At 34.4% G+C, this 15,806-nt stretch overlaps 2 protein-coding genes across 2 annotated transcripts; one reads left to right on the top strand and one right to left on the bottom strand.

Moving 5' to 3' along the window:
• Nucleotides 1-810: 810 nt before the first annotated feature.
• Nucleotides 811-4,946, top strand: LOC110664758 (leucine-rich repeat receptor-like serine/threonine-protein kinase RGI4). The gene is made up of 2 exons (XM_021824598.2): nucleotides 811-4,010; nucleotides 4,284-4,946. Exons 1-2 carry the CDS (start codon nucleotides 1,175-1,177, stop codon nucleotides 4,787-4,789), a joined length of 3,342 nt encoding a protein of 1,113 aa, XP_021680290.2. The 5' UTR covers nucleotides 811-1,174; the 3' UTR covers nucleotides 4,790-4,946.
• Nucleotides 4,947-6,730: 1,784 nt separating this feature from the next.
• On the bottom strand, nucleotides 6,731-11,145 carry LOC110664757 (cell division cycle protein 48 homolog). Its single transcript, XM_021824597.2, has 9 exons — nucleotides 10,978-11,145; nucleotides 10,410-10,575; nucleotides 10,091-10,319; nucleotides 9,211-9,977; nucleotides 8,893-9,114; nucleotides 8,451-8,522; nucleotides 8,039-8,320; nucleotides 7,534-7,893; nucleotides 6,731-7,237 (listed from the first exon to the last, which is right to left on the bottom strand). The coding sequence occupies exons 1-9, from the start codon at nucleotides 11,019-11,021 to the stop codon at nucleotides 6,938-6,940; spliced, it is 2,442 nt and encodes an 813-aa protein (XP_021680289.2). The 5' UTR covers nucleotides 11,022-11,145; the 3' UTR covers nucleotides 6,731-6,937.
• Between the last annotated feature and the right edge of the window lie 4,661 nt (nucleotides 11,146-15,806).

Below are 15,806 nucleotides of genomic sequence, written 5' to 3'. Positions count from 1 at the left end.
TATTTTTTGAGATTAATCATACAAAAGAAAAGAGGTATCTTTCATTTTACAGACCATTAATTATTATTTAACTTATTAGCCAGACTCCATTAAATAAAAATATATTGTCATGAATATAGCTATTAATCTTGTTTTGAATTTGATATATGATTTCATGCATACTATAAATAATGACCCATATGTCATAGATCTGACGATTTATATTAATAATTTGTTTTTATTTTTCCATATTTTTCTAATTCTGGTTTAGATCTAGATCTTATATATATATATATAACCCTGCACCAGATTTTTGGCTGCTCTTTTACATGCAGCTTTCCATTTTATGCAGCTTTAATTTAAAAGTGTGGTTTTGGACATAATTTTAATGAGCAAGTAGCCGTTTGGAATATTTACTTTGAACTGCAATATGGAAGAGAAAATTGTAATTAAATAAATTATTGGTTCAACAACCAGGTCATGCTACCTCAAGTAAGTTTGTCCATCATTTTCATTTCATTATATTTCCCATTTGGGTAAAATTTTCGCTTTCATTTTCAAGCCAAGTATTTTAACAGAGAATTCTAATACAAAACACCCAAATTGATTTAATTACATAAATACGCGAGTAATTTATTTGTATTAATGCTTGCAATCCAGGCTTATCCAACTCTACTCGAGACAAAGCTGAGTCAGACTCCTCAACTCAACTCCTACTGGACAAATATGATGCAACTGGCATCTGTTTTGTTTGAAGAAAGCGAAATAATAATAATAATAATAATAATAATGATTTTTCAAAGAGAAAATGAATGATAATTTAGTCCAAGGCCACAGATAAAAAGATAAAAAGCTTATACTAAAAAACTATAGACAAAGTCACTCACTCACTCACTCACCCACCCATTCAAATTAAAATACAGTTATCCTCCCTCCCCACCTCTCCACCAGAAGCAAATGCCTAAAACACCCATCTAAAATTCCATTAATCTCTGCACAAACATCATGGCCTAGCTGTTTCTTGGATCCCGAGATTATGGGTTTCTTTCAATTTGTTTATACAATGCACTTCTATTTTATACAAATTTGACAAAACATATAGCCCGCAAGACATGATTTGGTTTCTCCCATTGTCACTCCCTAGGCTCAAACCTTTCTTTCTGTTCCTTTCATTGGAGTTCGTAGCATAGCTGTAATGCCTGTAAATCCATGGACCTTCTTCTCCTTCTCCATCCTCTCTTTTGTCCTCCTATTTCCTTTTCCTTTTGCAACTTTCGCCGTTAATCAACAAGGCCAAACTCTTCTCTCATGGAAGACATGCTTCAACGGATTGCCTGAGGTCTTGAGTAATTGGGAGGCTACCGATGAAACTCCCTGCGAATGGTTTGGAGTCATTTGCAATTTTAACAATCAAGTGGTGGCATTGGAATTGAGGTATGTGGATTTGTTTGGAAACGTGCCCTCCAATTTCACCTCACTGTTTTCCTTGAACAAGCTCATTTTATCCGGAACCAACCTTACTGGTTCCATCCCAAAAGAGATTGGAGGTCTTTCCCTGTTGACAAGCTTGGACTTGAGCGACAATGCCTTAACAGGTGAAATCCCAAGTGAGCTCTGCAACTTGCTCAAGCTTGAAGAACTATATCTCAACTCCAATAAACTTGAAGGCTCAATTCCAGCCGAAATCGGAAATCTGACAAGATTGAAATGGCTCATCCTCTATGACAACCAACTTAGTGGTGGCCTATCATACAACATAGGCAAGTTAAAGAATCTTCAAGTAATTAGAGCAGGTGGCAACAAGAATCTTGAAGGCCCATTGCCTCAAGAAATTGGCAACTGCAGCAACTTGGTGCTGCTAGGGCTCGCAGAAACAAGCATATCAGGTTTTCTCCCCCCAAGTCTGGGCCTCTTAAAGAAACTCCAAACCATTGCCATCTATACTTCCCTCCTTTCTGGCCAAATCCCTCCAGAACTCGGCTACTGCACCCAACTGGAAAACATCTATCTTTATGAAAACTCTCTCACCGGATCCATTCCAAACACATTAGGCAATCTCCCAAATCTGAAAAACCTATTGCTCTGGCAGAACAACCTTGTTGGCATCATCCCTCCAGAGCTAGGAAACTGCAACCAAATGCTGGTCATCGATATATCCATGAATTCACTAACCGGAGCTATACCTCAATCATTTGGCAATTTAACTGAACTCCAAGAACTTCAACTAAGTGTCAATCAAATCTCCGGCGAAATCCCCAATCTGCTGGGAAACTGCCAGAAGATCACACACATAGAGCTCGACAACAATCAGATCACCGGTGCAATTCCTCCTGAATTGGGTAACTTATCAAATCTGACGCTGTTGTTCCTGTGGCAGAACAAGCTTGAGGGCAATATACCAACTACCCTTTCCAACTGTCACAATTTGGAGGCTATCGATTTGTCTCAAAACGGCCTTATGGGCCCCATTCCCAAGGGAATATTTCAGCTTAAGCAACTCAACAAACTGTTGCTCCTCTCCAACAATCTTTCCGGTGAAATTCCGCCCGATATTGGGAATTGCTCCTCGCTCATTCGATTTAGGGCCAACGACAATAAGCTCACTGGATCAATTCCACCGCAGATTGGAAACTTGAAGAACTTGAACTTTTTGGATCTCGGATCCAATCGTCTCACCGGAGTTACACCAGAGGAATTCTCTGGTTGTCAGAATCTCACGTTCTTGGATTTGCATTCAAATTCTATTTCTGGTAACTTGCCACAAAGTTTAAGCGAACTTGTTTCACTGCAATTAGTTGATTTTTCTGATAACCTGATCGACGGCACTTTGAGTCCAAGTCTTGGCTCGCTGCATTCACTCACCAAACTCATTCTGGCCAAGAATCGGTTCTCAGGATCGATTCCGAATCAACTTGGTTCCTGCTCCAAGCTACAGTTATTGGACCTGAGCAGCAACCAGCTCTCAGGTAATATTCCGTCGAGCGTGGCAAAGATTCCATCGCTGGAAATTGCATTGAATCTGAGCTGTAACCAACTCACTGGTGAGATTCCGGAAGAGTTCACGGAGTTAGATAAGCTTGGGATCCTGGATCTCTCTCACAACCAGCTCTCCGGCGATCTGAGGTATCTCGCAAACCTGCAAAATCTCGTCGTTCTCAATGTCTCGCACAATAATTTGTCAGGGCTAGTACCGGACACACCATTCTTCTCGAAGCTACCCCTCAGCGTCCTCTCCGGCAACCCCGAGTTATGCTTCCCCGGCAATCAGTGCACCAGTGCTAATGGCAAGCGCATGAAACACGTGACGGCGGCGCGTGTGGCTATGGTGGTGCTACTTTGCACCGCATGTGCGCTCCTACTGGCGGCGCTCTATATTATCCTTGCGGGCAAAAAACGACGTCACGGGTCCCGCGATTACGATCTCAACAGCGATACCGACATTGAGATGGGCCCACCATGGGAGGTGACTTTATACCAGAAACTCGACTTGTCAATTGAAGACGTGGCACGATCCTTGACAGCCGACAATGTCATAGGACGCGGGAGATCCGGCGTCGTTTATAAGGTGACCCTCCCGTCCGGTACGACGGTGGCCGTTAAAAGATTCAAGTCAGCAGAGAAAATCGCGGCAGCATCATTTTCATCCGAGATTGCGACATTAGCGAGAATTCGACACCGAAATATCGTACGGTTATTGGGGTGGGGAGCTAATCGGAAAACGAAATTACTGTTTTATGATTACTTGAGTAATGGCACATTAGGAGAATTGTTACATGAAGGAAGTGTTGGACTAATAGAGTGGGAGACAAGGTTCAAGATAGCATTGGGCGTGGCGGAGGGATTAGCCTATTTACATCATGACTGCGTACCGGCGATCTTGCACCGGGATGTGAAAGCCCATAATATTTTACTTGGAGACAGATACGAGGCGTGTTTAGCAGATTTCGGGTTGGCTAGGCTGGTTGAAGATGAGCAGGGTTCGTTCTCGGCGAACCCACAATTTGCAGGGTCCTATGGTTACATGGCACCTGGTGAGTTTTCATTTTCATTTTCTAATTAATTAGATTTGGATTAGCATGAAATCCCCATTTCAGAACCTGAATTAAGTAGTAGCGTATCTGAGGGAAGTTGGAGTCGCTTTCTATCTGAATATCATGTAGGGGATGAGACAAATGGGGTGATTAGATTGTTGGAGACTTAACCAAGACGGGTTTTTTTGTGCTAATTAAGAGTTTAAAATGGGTATTACATTTAATTGTCGTCTTGTGTGTTGCATGCTTACAAAAATGGTTTGAAACTTGCAGAATATGCATGCATGCTGAAAATCACGGAGAAGAGCGATGTTTATAGCTATGGAGTAGTGCTTTTGGAGATGATAACAGGAAAAAAGCCAGTGGATCCATCATTCCCTGAGGGCCAACATGTGATCCAATGGGTGAGAGAGCAGCTGAAGAGTAAGAAGGACCCAGTGGAGATTCTTGATCAAAAACTACAAGGCCACCCGGATACACAAATACAAGAAATGCTTCAAGCACTGGGAATCTCTCTCCTTTGCACGAGCAATCGCGCAGAGGATCGCCCGACAATGAAAGATGTAGCAGTATTATTGAAAGAAATTCGACACGAGCCTGCAGTAGGGAGCGAGGCCCACAAGCCGACCACCAATAACTCCACAAAAGCCACAGAAACTACCCCGTCGTATTCATCGTCCTCAGTGACCCCGGCTCAGCTGTTGCTGCTTCAAAACTCTTCTCATTGTTCACTTGCTTACTCGTCTTCCTCGGCTAGTTATGCTTCCAAAAATCAATAGCAATATCCTTGTACAAGAGATCTCAATAGGTTAGGGTACATAAAGATGTTAATTAGCCAGCCATTAGGGTGTTTTTGATGATCCTAGCTTTGGAAAAATCAAGTATATATAATTAACGGACTTGAATGAGGTCAATTAATTTTTCCCCCCTCTAAAACAATGTTGAGGTATGCAATGCCAATAAGGGGATCAATAATTTGATAAATAAAATGAAGTGGGCCTAAGTTTGCTTCAACGGGGAGTCTTTTTAACATTATTTCTGTGAAGATTTGTCGTCCCACGGTGGAGGGAGGTTTAAGCTAAGCTTTAGCTCCCTTGGGCTTTCACGTTACCATCAAATGTTCCCCACCACGTGAACGAGAGAAAGATAACAAACTAGAATTATGACACACAAAAACAAGCAACAATAACTATCCAAATTGTTCTTTCAATGTCAGATCAATACTGTATTGTCTGGGTGGCCCCCCAACCCCACCCCTCAACTTCTAATCTTCAAGTCTCTAATTTACGGTTGATTTTTCTTCCAAACTTCATTTTCTTAACTTTTCCAGCTCCACCTCCACGGCACAATTATATAAATGTTGTTTTGTAGTGTAAAATATTCATGACAAGCTTAATATTAATTAAAAATTTTTTTATATAAATTTTAAAAAATAGATTAAATTTAATTTACCTCTAAAAATAACTAAGGAGGAACACTCAAAACATAATAAAGGACGTATTATTTTTATTTTAAATTAATCTGAAATATTAGCATTAAAGATTAAATTATTTGAATAAAGTAATTTCTTTGCAATTAGTCAGAGAGGAGACAGAAAAAAGAACCTTGGGCAAAACCCACCTAGAATTCACCAGAAAATTTCAGCATGTATCCGAAACCAACATTCAAAAACAAAGAGAGAGCGAGAATAGTAGGCTTATAGTTAAACCGGAAGTCCCACTATGGGTGGATGGTCTTTGATTGATGAAACTTAGCTTTAGTGTCCTTGACTTGACCGAAAAAAAAAAAAAAAAAAACGCTTTAGTGTCCTTGATCACGTGATGCACATGCAAATAGAGCAACACAAAAAAGTACGTTAGCTGAAAACGTAGTGGGCCCCTCTCAAACGTGAGATCGAGATCTAGGGGAGATTTCTAGCCTTGTTGTTGGACCTTAAATCGAAATTCCAAACTGCGAAATTAATCACCAAATGTCAGTTGTTAGATCTGAAGGACTAACAATTTTTCAAAAAAAAAATAATAATAAAGGACTAACTTATTAATCTTGTGTTCTGTCGTATGTGACCCTACCCTTACTGGCCACTGCTTTAAATAATGCCCCCACTTTCCACCTCACATTACTTTCACCTCTGTTTATTATTTGGCTCAAAATAAATATATGTATTGTTGAAAAAAAAAAGAAAAGAAAATGGTATGCTAAAAACAAAGCATTAGCAATTGATCTGTCCATTAATATTGAATTAAGAGCGTGCTTCGAGGAAAAATGAAATAACTAAACAAAGACGCTCAATGATGCAAGTAAATGTGAGCACACACGAGAAGGCAACCCCATTGGAAAATATCCAAAACAATTGTGAAGCCTGAACAGAGCTCTTCTCCATCAAGGTCACATCTAATAAGTACACAGATAAAACAAGAGATTGCAGCTATAAAGTTGCAGTAAGCAACAGCCTTTGGACCACAACACAAAAAAGGAGAGAGAGGTCATGAGAGCCAAGAAGGAAGAACGTGACCCATTTGTTTGATAAAAACTTATTGGATAAAAAAAAATCATAATTTTTAAAGTATTCATAATTATAGTCGAATTTCCCGGCATTTAATTTTACTGGAGCAAATACATATGATCGAACCCCAATTAAAGTAGTATTGTTATTATAGTATTAGATTAAAAATTGTATACCAGCAGCAGCAGCAGCTGGACAAACGTCAAGATGATAACAATAAAAACAAAGGCCTTTTCTTTCACCTCATTACCAAGATCAAAGATCCATTCAACATTCTGTGGTTGTAAAATTCTTACATATCCGGCAAAACTCATAAAACAAAACAAGTGAAATTCTTCAGCAGGACATCTGTGATATGTTATTGTCTATATTGTTGTGTAGCACCAGAAGTTACATAACAAACACCAGCTCTTCAACCTTCGGTTTAGCTATACAGATCATCATCATCTCCAGCAGCGGTTGCTGATGCAAATGGATCTGAAGCCCCTCCAGCTGCAGCATTCTCAGTACGATCTGAAAACCTAAATTCAGTCCCAAATCCACGAGATTGCTGTAGGGTCTGCGCAAAGAGCTGATACTTCCTGATGTCTGCATCGCTAACACTACGGCGGGCAAACTTCATTGATTCTTCAAAATGAGCAGCCTTTATCTCAGGGACATCATCAACATCATCTTCTTCCATGGCCTCAGGGTTCTCTTGCTTTCTTTTCTCCCTCTCAATATCCTGTCATTCCTCAAACTGTTAAATGAAAATACCACAGACCACATAAGCAGATTATTATCAGACCCAATGGCAGAACTACCCGATGAAAATATTTCACAAGAAATAAAAAGCAAAGTTCAGGCTTAATGAAGGCAAAGAAACTTGAGAAAAAAAACACTACTGAACTTATTTATTAATATACTGAATCACACAGAAACAAACAGATGCATACATGTGTTCATCAATCAATGAGTTCACAGGAATTGAACTTCAGCACCTGCAACAAAAACAAGCTACTTCCAAGGAAAGTCTATTACCTTCTCAATATTTTCTCTAATAGCATATTTGCAAGCACGCTGGCAAATTTCAGTTATATCAGCACCGCTGAAACCATGAGTGTATCGTGCAAGAGCCGCTAGGTCAACATCCCTACAGACAGGTGACTTGCGCAAACATGCTTTAAATATCTGAAGTCGGGAAGCTTCATCAGGTAGAGGGATATAAATCAATTGGTCCAAACGACCAGGCCTCAGCAATGCTGGATCAATGATATCAGGTCTGTTTGTGGCCCCGATGATAAAAACTGTCTTCTTAGCTGTCATCCCATCCATTTCTGTCAGAAGTTGGTTCAGTACTCTATCTGCAGCACCCCCAGCATCACCGACAGAGCTGCCACGCTAGAAACAGGGAGAAGCAAACACAAAATGGCATGAGTAATTGATAATTAGTCTAAAAGACAATGGAATAAGTGTTTCTAAATACAAATTATGTTGCAATGCAACTGCAAGGACACCATCCGCTAAAGGTTAAAATCATGAATACCTGAGTTGCAATGGAATCAAGTTCATCAAAGAAAAGTACACATGGAGCAGACTGCCGTGCTTTGTCAAATATTTCCCGCACATTTGCTTCACTCTCTCCAAACCACATAGTCAGCAGCTCAGGACCTTTAACACTAATGAAGTTGGCCTGGCATTCATTAGCAATTGCTTTTGCAAGTAAGGTTTTACCACAGCCAGGGGGTCCATAAAAGAGAACACCTTTAGAAGGTGACATGCCAAATTTCTCGAACTTCTCAGGATGTTCCACAGGATATTGGACAGTCTGCCAGCAGCCACAAACTTATTAAAGTAAGAAGCAGTCCAAGAAATAATGGGACAAGCAAGGGAAAGGCTGAAGCGCATATACAACACTGTTCATAAGTGAGAACATTGAATTGAAATAAATCACAAACCTCTTGAAGCTCTCTTTTAACATTTTCCAATCCACCAATATCATCCCATGAAACATTAGGAACCTCTACAACCTACCAAGTATGAAAATATGTTTGTTATTCTCAGGTTAAAAAGAACCACCAAACAGTAGTGAAGCAGAGTAAGAAACTAAGAAAATTCAGGATATAGCAAACTGAAACCAACATAATACAAACACCAGCTTAGGAGGCTCATAAGTGAATCTCATGCTGGCATAAATGTAGGGAACAAATTGCTCCAAGTTCCTTCAAAAGCCATCTATGATTAGTGTCAATAAAAGCTAAATTTTCATGAGCTTTTTCAAGCACATGGTTTCACCAAACATCCAAAATATTATTAAAATGCCACCTCCTCTCCCTGTGTGGGGCAAAAGATAAACGAGAAAAAATATAACTCAGACTATATATTTCTAAATGTACTCACTGTTTCTCGCAAGGCTGACGGATTTGAAGATCCCAATGCAATCTGGAAGTGTTCATTGGTCACAGCCATTGAATTTAACACCTCAGCGTCAATTGTCTCATCCTCCAAGTCAATAACATCCATTTTCTCCCTAATACACTGAAGAGCAGCCTCTGTGCAGAGGGCAGCAAGATCTGAACCAACATAACCATGGGTATCTTTTGCAACTCGTTCAAGATCAACCTAAAACAAAATATCAGTTGAACATCTGTTCACTTTATTCTCAAAAGATTTTATGCTTTATGTAGTATATAAAGAGGTAGCCATTAAGCAACTTACATCTTCAGCAAGTTTCATATTTTTAGTATGGATTCTAAGGATTTCCAAACGTCCAACTTCATCTGGCACACCAATGTCAATCTCTCTATCAAATCTCCCAAACCTCCTCAGGGCTGGGTCAATGCTGTTGGGCCTATTAGTAGCTCCAATAACAATCACATGTGCCCGGCTCTTTAGGCCATCCATTAAAGTCAAAAGTTGTGATACTATACGCCTCTCCACCTCACCCTGAGTCTTCTCCCTCTTTGGAGCAATAGAATCAATCTCATCTATAAAGATTATGGATGGAGCATTCTTTTCAGCTTCCTCAAACGCCTTTCTTAAGTTGCTCTCACTCTCACCAGCCAACTTTGACATTATCTCAGGGCCATTAATTAAAAAGAAGAATGCACCAGTCTCGTTTGCCACAGCTCTTGCAATCAGAGTTTTTCCAGACCCAGGAGGCCCATATAATAAAATACCTTTTGGGGGCTTCACACCAATTGATTTGAAAAGCTGTGGGTGCCTAAGGGGAAGTTCTACAAGTTCACGAATTTGAGCCATTTGCTTCCTGACACCACCAACATCATCATAACCCACTTCATTCAACCGCTCCTCATCCTCACGCTTGATAGGCTCTCCTTCACAGAAGATTTCAGTGTCTGGCGCAACAACACAATATTCACCAGGGTCTGTCTCAATCACTTTAAATTCAACACTGCGCATACCACCCCTGACCAGGAAAAGGTCACCCTTCCTCACAGGCCGGTAAGATTCCAAGAAATATGCTGTTGTCCAAATAAGAAACATCAGCCAAAAAAAAAAGTACATAATTAAATTGAAAAATGAGACGGATTACAATACAAAAAGAATTTGAACCTATTCAATAACAGGAACTTACGTTTCAAATATGCATCAAACAAATTGCCCGTAACACCCTCAATAGTGTCATCAATTGGAAGGATGTGAACCCGCTTCCCATACTTCACGTCCGGACACTGATGGACAGAGACCACATCTCCAAGGCGTACTCTAAGATTAGCTCTGACAACTTTGTTCACTCTGATTTTTGGTTCTTCACATTGTTCATCAGCAAGAACAATACAAACTGTGTCTCTTCTCTTTTTTCCCTGGAGTTAGGAAAATGGATGAATTGAGACTCAAAATTCTGAGAGTAAAAAACCACTACAATGTCAACCAGGATGGGACATAAAAATTACCTTAATTAGCACAGTGTCTCCTCGAAAAAACTGAAGCATTTCCATGGTAGCAGGATGCATAAGGACCACAGAATTGTCATCATTAATGGCCTCGTCAACAACAAGACGGTTGGGAGACTTCTTTCGCTCCAAAATTGCAGTTGAATAATCTTTCTTACCGCTTTTCCTATTATTTGTTAATATGCAACATCACAGTGAATTATTTGGAGACCCCCAAAAAGACAACATCACAATTTCATATAGAAGCTCAAATTCAATTTGTTCAAAGTTTGGTCAAAGGAAGTACATACCATCAACAGAAAACTAGAACAAAAATAAGATAATATTCTTCTTTAAACAAAATCACAAAAACCCATCAAACCAACAAAACAATTTTCCTATTTTCTGTGAAATTTAACGTTTAATCATTAGAACCAAAAAGAAAGTTGGAAGCTTTCGGAACAGAACATATAAAATAGCTCTAAAAAAGTTCGTCACTCAATGATCATCATAGAATACAAGCACAAATAAACACTCAAAAAGAAATCAAATACAAAGAGAGAAGCGTGAAATATGAGATGAAGCGTACGGGTCGGAGGAAGAGGAGGGCTGGGTAGAGCTTGGATCGGCCATTAATAAAAGGTATTATCCTTTGTGGAGAATTGTGTTAGAAAACCTGTGTTTGTAAGTTTGGAACTGGAGCGAAGGCTTTCTGAGATAAACTTCAGTAGAAAACAGAAAGGCGGGTGAGGATTTTTCTAATAAATTGGGATGAGGAATTATCCAATGAATTTATCCCATCTGGTCTTGTTTCCAGTCAAAACTATCCACGTTGTGTGAGGAGTCAGGTTAATTTCTCTTGGTCTTGTTTCCAGTCAAAACTATCCACGTTGTGTGAGGAGTCAGGTTAATTTCTCTTGAAGAAGAGAGAAAATATTCAGTGCAATGCTTCCAAACGGCCATTTATATATGATGTTGACCCTGTAAATATATTAGTAGGGTCAAGTAATAAAGTGCTAAGTTAAATATTATTCTCATGTGGATTTACGTTTAAGCATCAAATTATAAAACGAAGAAATTATTTAAGCTAATGATAATAAAAGTAAAGTGTAAATATAAATAAATTTGATGAAATTAATAAATTTAAGTAAAATAAGTAAATTGTAAAATAAATAAATTTTTAAATTATATGTAATTAAATTAAATTAATAATGAGTAATTAAAATTAAAGATTTTTCAGAGTTTAGATTTATGCATAAATTAATTATAATTTATCTTGATTTATCTAATTTTATAATAAAATAGAGTTTGAAGATTATTGATTCTACATTTTTTAATATCTTTTTCAAGTAAATCAAAGAGTATTTTAAGAAAATCAAATATACTTTTATCATACGATATTTGATTTACTTAAAACCTATTAAGTTTTGTAATTAATCAATAAATCCTCTTAAATTTTTAATTTATTTATAAATCTAGGTATTTTGAAGTTTTAATCCTTAATTATTTAACAATAATTTTCAGTCATTCAATTAAATATTAAAAATAATATCCAATGGTTATTAATATTAGATAAGTGAAATAAGCACACAAGAAAAAGAATTAAAACTTATATTTATATAAAATCTGAAATAAACCAATCCAAACCCATAAATTAATCTAAAACATAATTTTCAACTTTGAAATCTAAAAATTTTGCTCACTCGTATTAATATTTATAAGAAAAAATAATGAAAAAAAAAAAGAGAGAGAAACATGATAATAAGTTAAAAAATAGAAAAAAAGTGGAATAATCCAAAACTGAACTCTAGCTTTCAAACATCTCCAGCAGCTCTTTTTGCTCAGAATTAATAAATAGCGTTTTTTCTTTCCTTTTCCTCTCTTTGATTTTTTCTCTTCCTTTCTTCTTAAGGTAAAAATTAAAAAAAAAAAAAATCATTTTATATGGTCTCAAAAGTTATCCTAAAATATGTTTAAAATTTGATAAGGACAAATGAATGAATAAGAAATGAAGTGTAAAAAATTTATAAGTCAACATATATTTTCATATTTTTAAAGTATTTATTGACAGAGTTGTTTAACTCTAAGTAATATATTAAATAAGATCCCAGGCGCTGCACTATCTAACGACACAAAATAAGTATATTTTCAACTTAACCCAAGCCATAAGCGGGATTTTAAGTAACTTCTCGCGCTAATCTTAATGAGCTTAATTTCTAAAACTTGATATTTTCAAAATTTTTTATTATTCAAAATTACAAACCTCTTCAAATCATCTCCTAATACATTAATAACTTTCAATTCACTTCAAAATTTATTAAAAATATCAAAATTATAAAAATTAAATATCAATTAACTAAAATTAGCAATTAAACTAAAATAAAGTTTTTTTTTATGGAAGTTAAAATAAAGTTAAAAATATAAAAAGTACTCGATACTTTTAGTTGTGAATAATGATATCCTATCGATAGATATACGGTCTATCATTCCATTTATATTTGTTGATTTAATATCTTATACGCACCGTAAAAGTAACAAGTCTTAAAAGGGCAATACTACAAAAAAAATTTTTGATCATGAAAATATATATATATATATATATATAATAGTTACCACCATAAAATAATTATTCTGCCTATATCATTTCTGAAAAATAAGATTTTAATTGTTTGCATTTTTTTTTCTTTTATAAAAAAGATTACACTTGAAACAACAGTTTTTTAAAATTAATTTAACTTTAATTGAATTTAAATTTTATAATTTTAAAACTTAATCTAATATCATTAAATTAAAATTTATTAATGTATCATAAATTTTAATATGGCTTAAAGCTATACAAATGAATAAAATCAAGAAATTGAGCTTATTGATTTTTGAGTTTAAATCAATAAACTAATAAATTTTATCTTAAAATTAAGAAATTGAACTTCTTAAATTTTTTTAAATTAAGAAATTTATCCCATAAATTTAATTTTTGAGCCAAAGTGAGCTTAAATTGAAACTTTTGAACTAATTTGAACAAAAATTGAAAATAGCTAAATTAGACTTTACTGATAAGTAAACGGGCTAAATTGAATATTTTGTCATTTTATTATATATAATACAAAAATAATAAATTTTAATTTAATTAATTTATTTTAAATTCTTAATTTTAATTGAAACGTATTATTAAATAAATATATTTAAAATGATCCACATGATTCATTTAAATTTATAAATTATAATAAACTTTAATAAATATAATATAATATCATATATATTATTTATTTATTATATTTAATTTAATAATATAAACTAAAATACTTATAAGTATTTTTTAAATATTAATTTTGTTATCAACATTATATGTATTTATATTTATTATATATACTCATAATTTAATTTTCTTTATATTTAATTTCATAAAAAACTTCACACTGATCAACTAATAAACATTAAAATTAATATAAAATTTTCGTTTTACACACACACACACACATATATATATATATATATATATATATATATATATATATATATATATATATAACATCTACCAATAGTGGATAGTAGCTAGTAAATTTTTGACTTATATGATTGACTCTAATTAAGAATTTTTACTTGTATGGCATTAAATTTAAAATTTTTTAGCTTTTTTTTTACTTAATTTAATAATTTAATAAATTAAAGAGTTTAAAATATCTTAATCAAATTGAATACTAATATATGAAACCTAAATAATATAACATTTTATTTTTTGTAAAAAAAGAAAGTTGTTAAGTAAGATATCAATTTTCATGCAAGTAGTTTAATATATAAGATAAGATATAATTTTAGTAGAAAATAATTGGATTTCAAAAATATTTTTTAAATATATTTATATAATTGTCAAGTTGAAATGGAATTTAATAGAAAAATACTTATTTTTCTCTTGTTTTAATGATTCATAATACTAGTTTTTATTTTTTTTCCATTCAATTTTATTTTGTAATATTAAAATTTATAATATATAAAGTAATGTATTTTTTTTCATTATTAATATTTTTCTTATATAGCAATAAAATAATAATTAAATAGAAAAAAATTCAGGCTTACAAGAAAAAGCCATAAAAAATAAAATTAGAAAACATAATTTCTGATAAGATTTTTCTCTTTTTTTTTCAGATTTTTTTATTTTAATTTTGCTTTTGTGATATTAAGATTTATAATATATTTTTCAAGTAATGTATTTTTCTCATTAATGTTAGGATTTTTCATATATTAAAATAAAATAATAAATTTTAATAATTAAATTGAAAAAATTCAACCTTAATAGAAAAAGACCAAATTTCAACTAACTTGAAATTGGTCATAATGTCTAAATTACGGTTTTCCTTTAGAAAAACATGGCATTTTAATATGATTTTAGAATAGGCTTTTATAATATGATTGAAATGTTATTTTATATTGATTGATTTAATTTTCAATTTGATTTAAAAAATTATTAATAAAATTATATTTCTTGATAAAATAAATTTTGAGTTTAAATTGAAAATAAACAAATCAAACATATTAAAAAAATTTTAAATAATAATAAAATATTATATTATTTTTCAACCAATCAAAATATAGAATAATTTATTATTATCAAATTCAGCTATATCCTCCATCCCATTAAATCAAATTGTCATTGGTGGACTAAAACGATACGACGTTTCACGCATCAACGGAGACAAGACTCACGCGGTCAGTCGTTTGACTGCTGATAAAATGTCGGAATTGAAGGGTGTGCTTCTGAAACGACTCATCGTGTAACTGGCATGAGTTTACTTGCTCAAGGAGATCAGTGACAATTCTTGTGCTTCGGTTTCTTTCTCCGTGAGAAGTCTGCTAAACCGAGAAGAGAGAGAGAGAGAGAGAGAGAGAGAGAGAGATGGATATAGAGATCGGAGAGAAAACAGAGAAGGTGAATGGCAAAGAACTGACCTATAATGAGTTCAGTGCGAGATTGTGGGGTTAGAGATTTTACGTATCAGAAGAGAGTAGAAATGACAGTTTCAGAGTTTATTGATCATTTGCTTGAAGGTAATAGCAAGTCACTGCTATATTTGAAGGACTGGCATTTGTAAAGGTACAGTTTTAAAGTTAGTTTCTCCATTAATTGGCGTTTTCAATTTCAATGTTTCTTTTGGTGCACAGCTGAGTTTCCGTGTATTTAACTGTTTGTTGCATCACTTAACTGAAATAAAATAATTCTTGGAATTTTAAGTTTTGATTTCAGGATGATGTATAATGGTCCAAGGTGTAATCAAATGTTAATCATAACATGGCTGTTTATGAGGAAGTAAGAGCTCTAATTAAATTAGATACACGAATCTTCTTTCCAGTTCATCCTTGGCCTTATTTTCTTTCATTCTTATTGATTTTGCGCACTCGTCACATAAATATAACTAGCCAGTC

The sequence above is a fragment of the Hevea brasiliensis genome, chromosome 13 (assembly GCF_030052815.1).
Source record: "Hevea brasiliensis isolate MT/VB/25A 57/8 chromosome 13, ASM3005281v1, whole genome shotgun sequence".
Lineage (NCBI taxonomy): Eukaryota > Viridiplantae > Streptophyta > Magnoliopsida > Malpighiales > Euphorbiaceae > Hevea > Hevea brasiliensis.
This window is presented reverse-complemented; position numbering and strand designations above follow the sequence as displayed.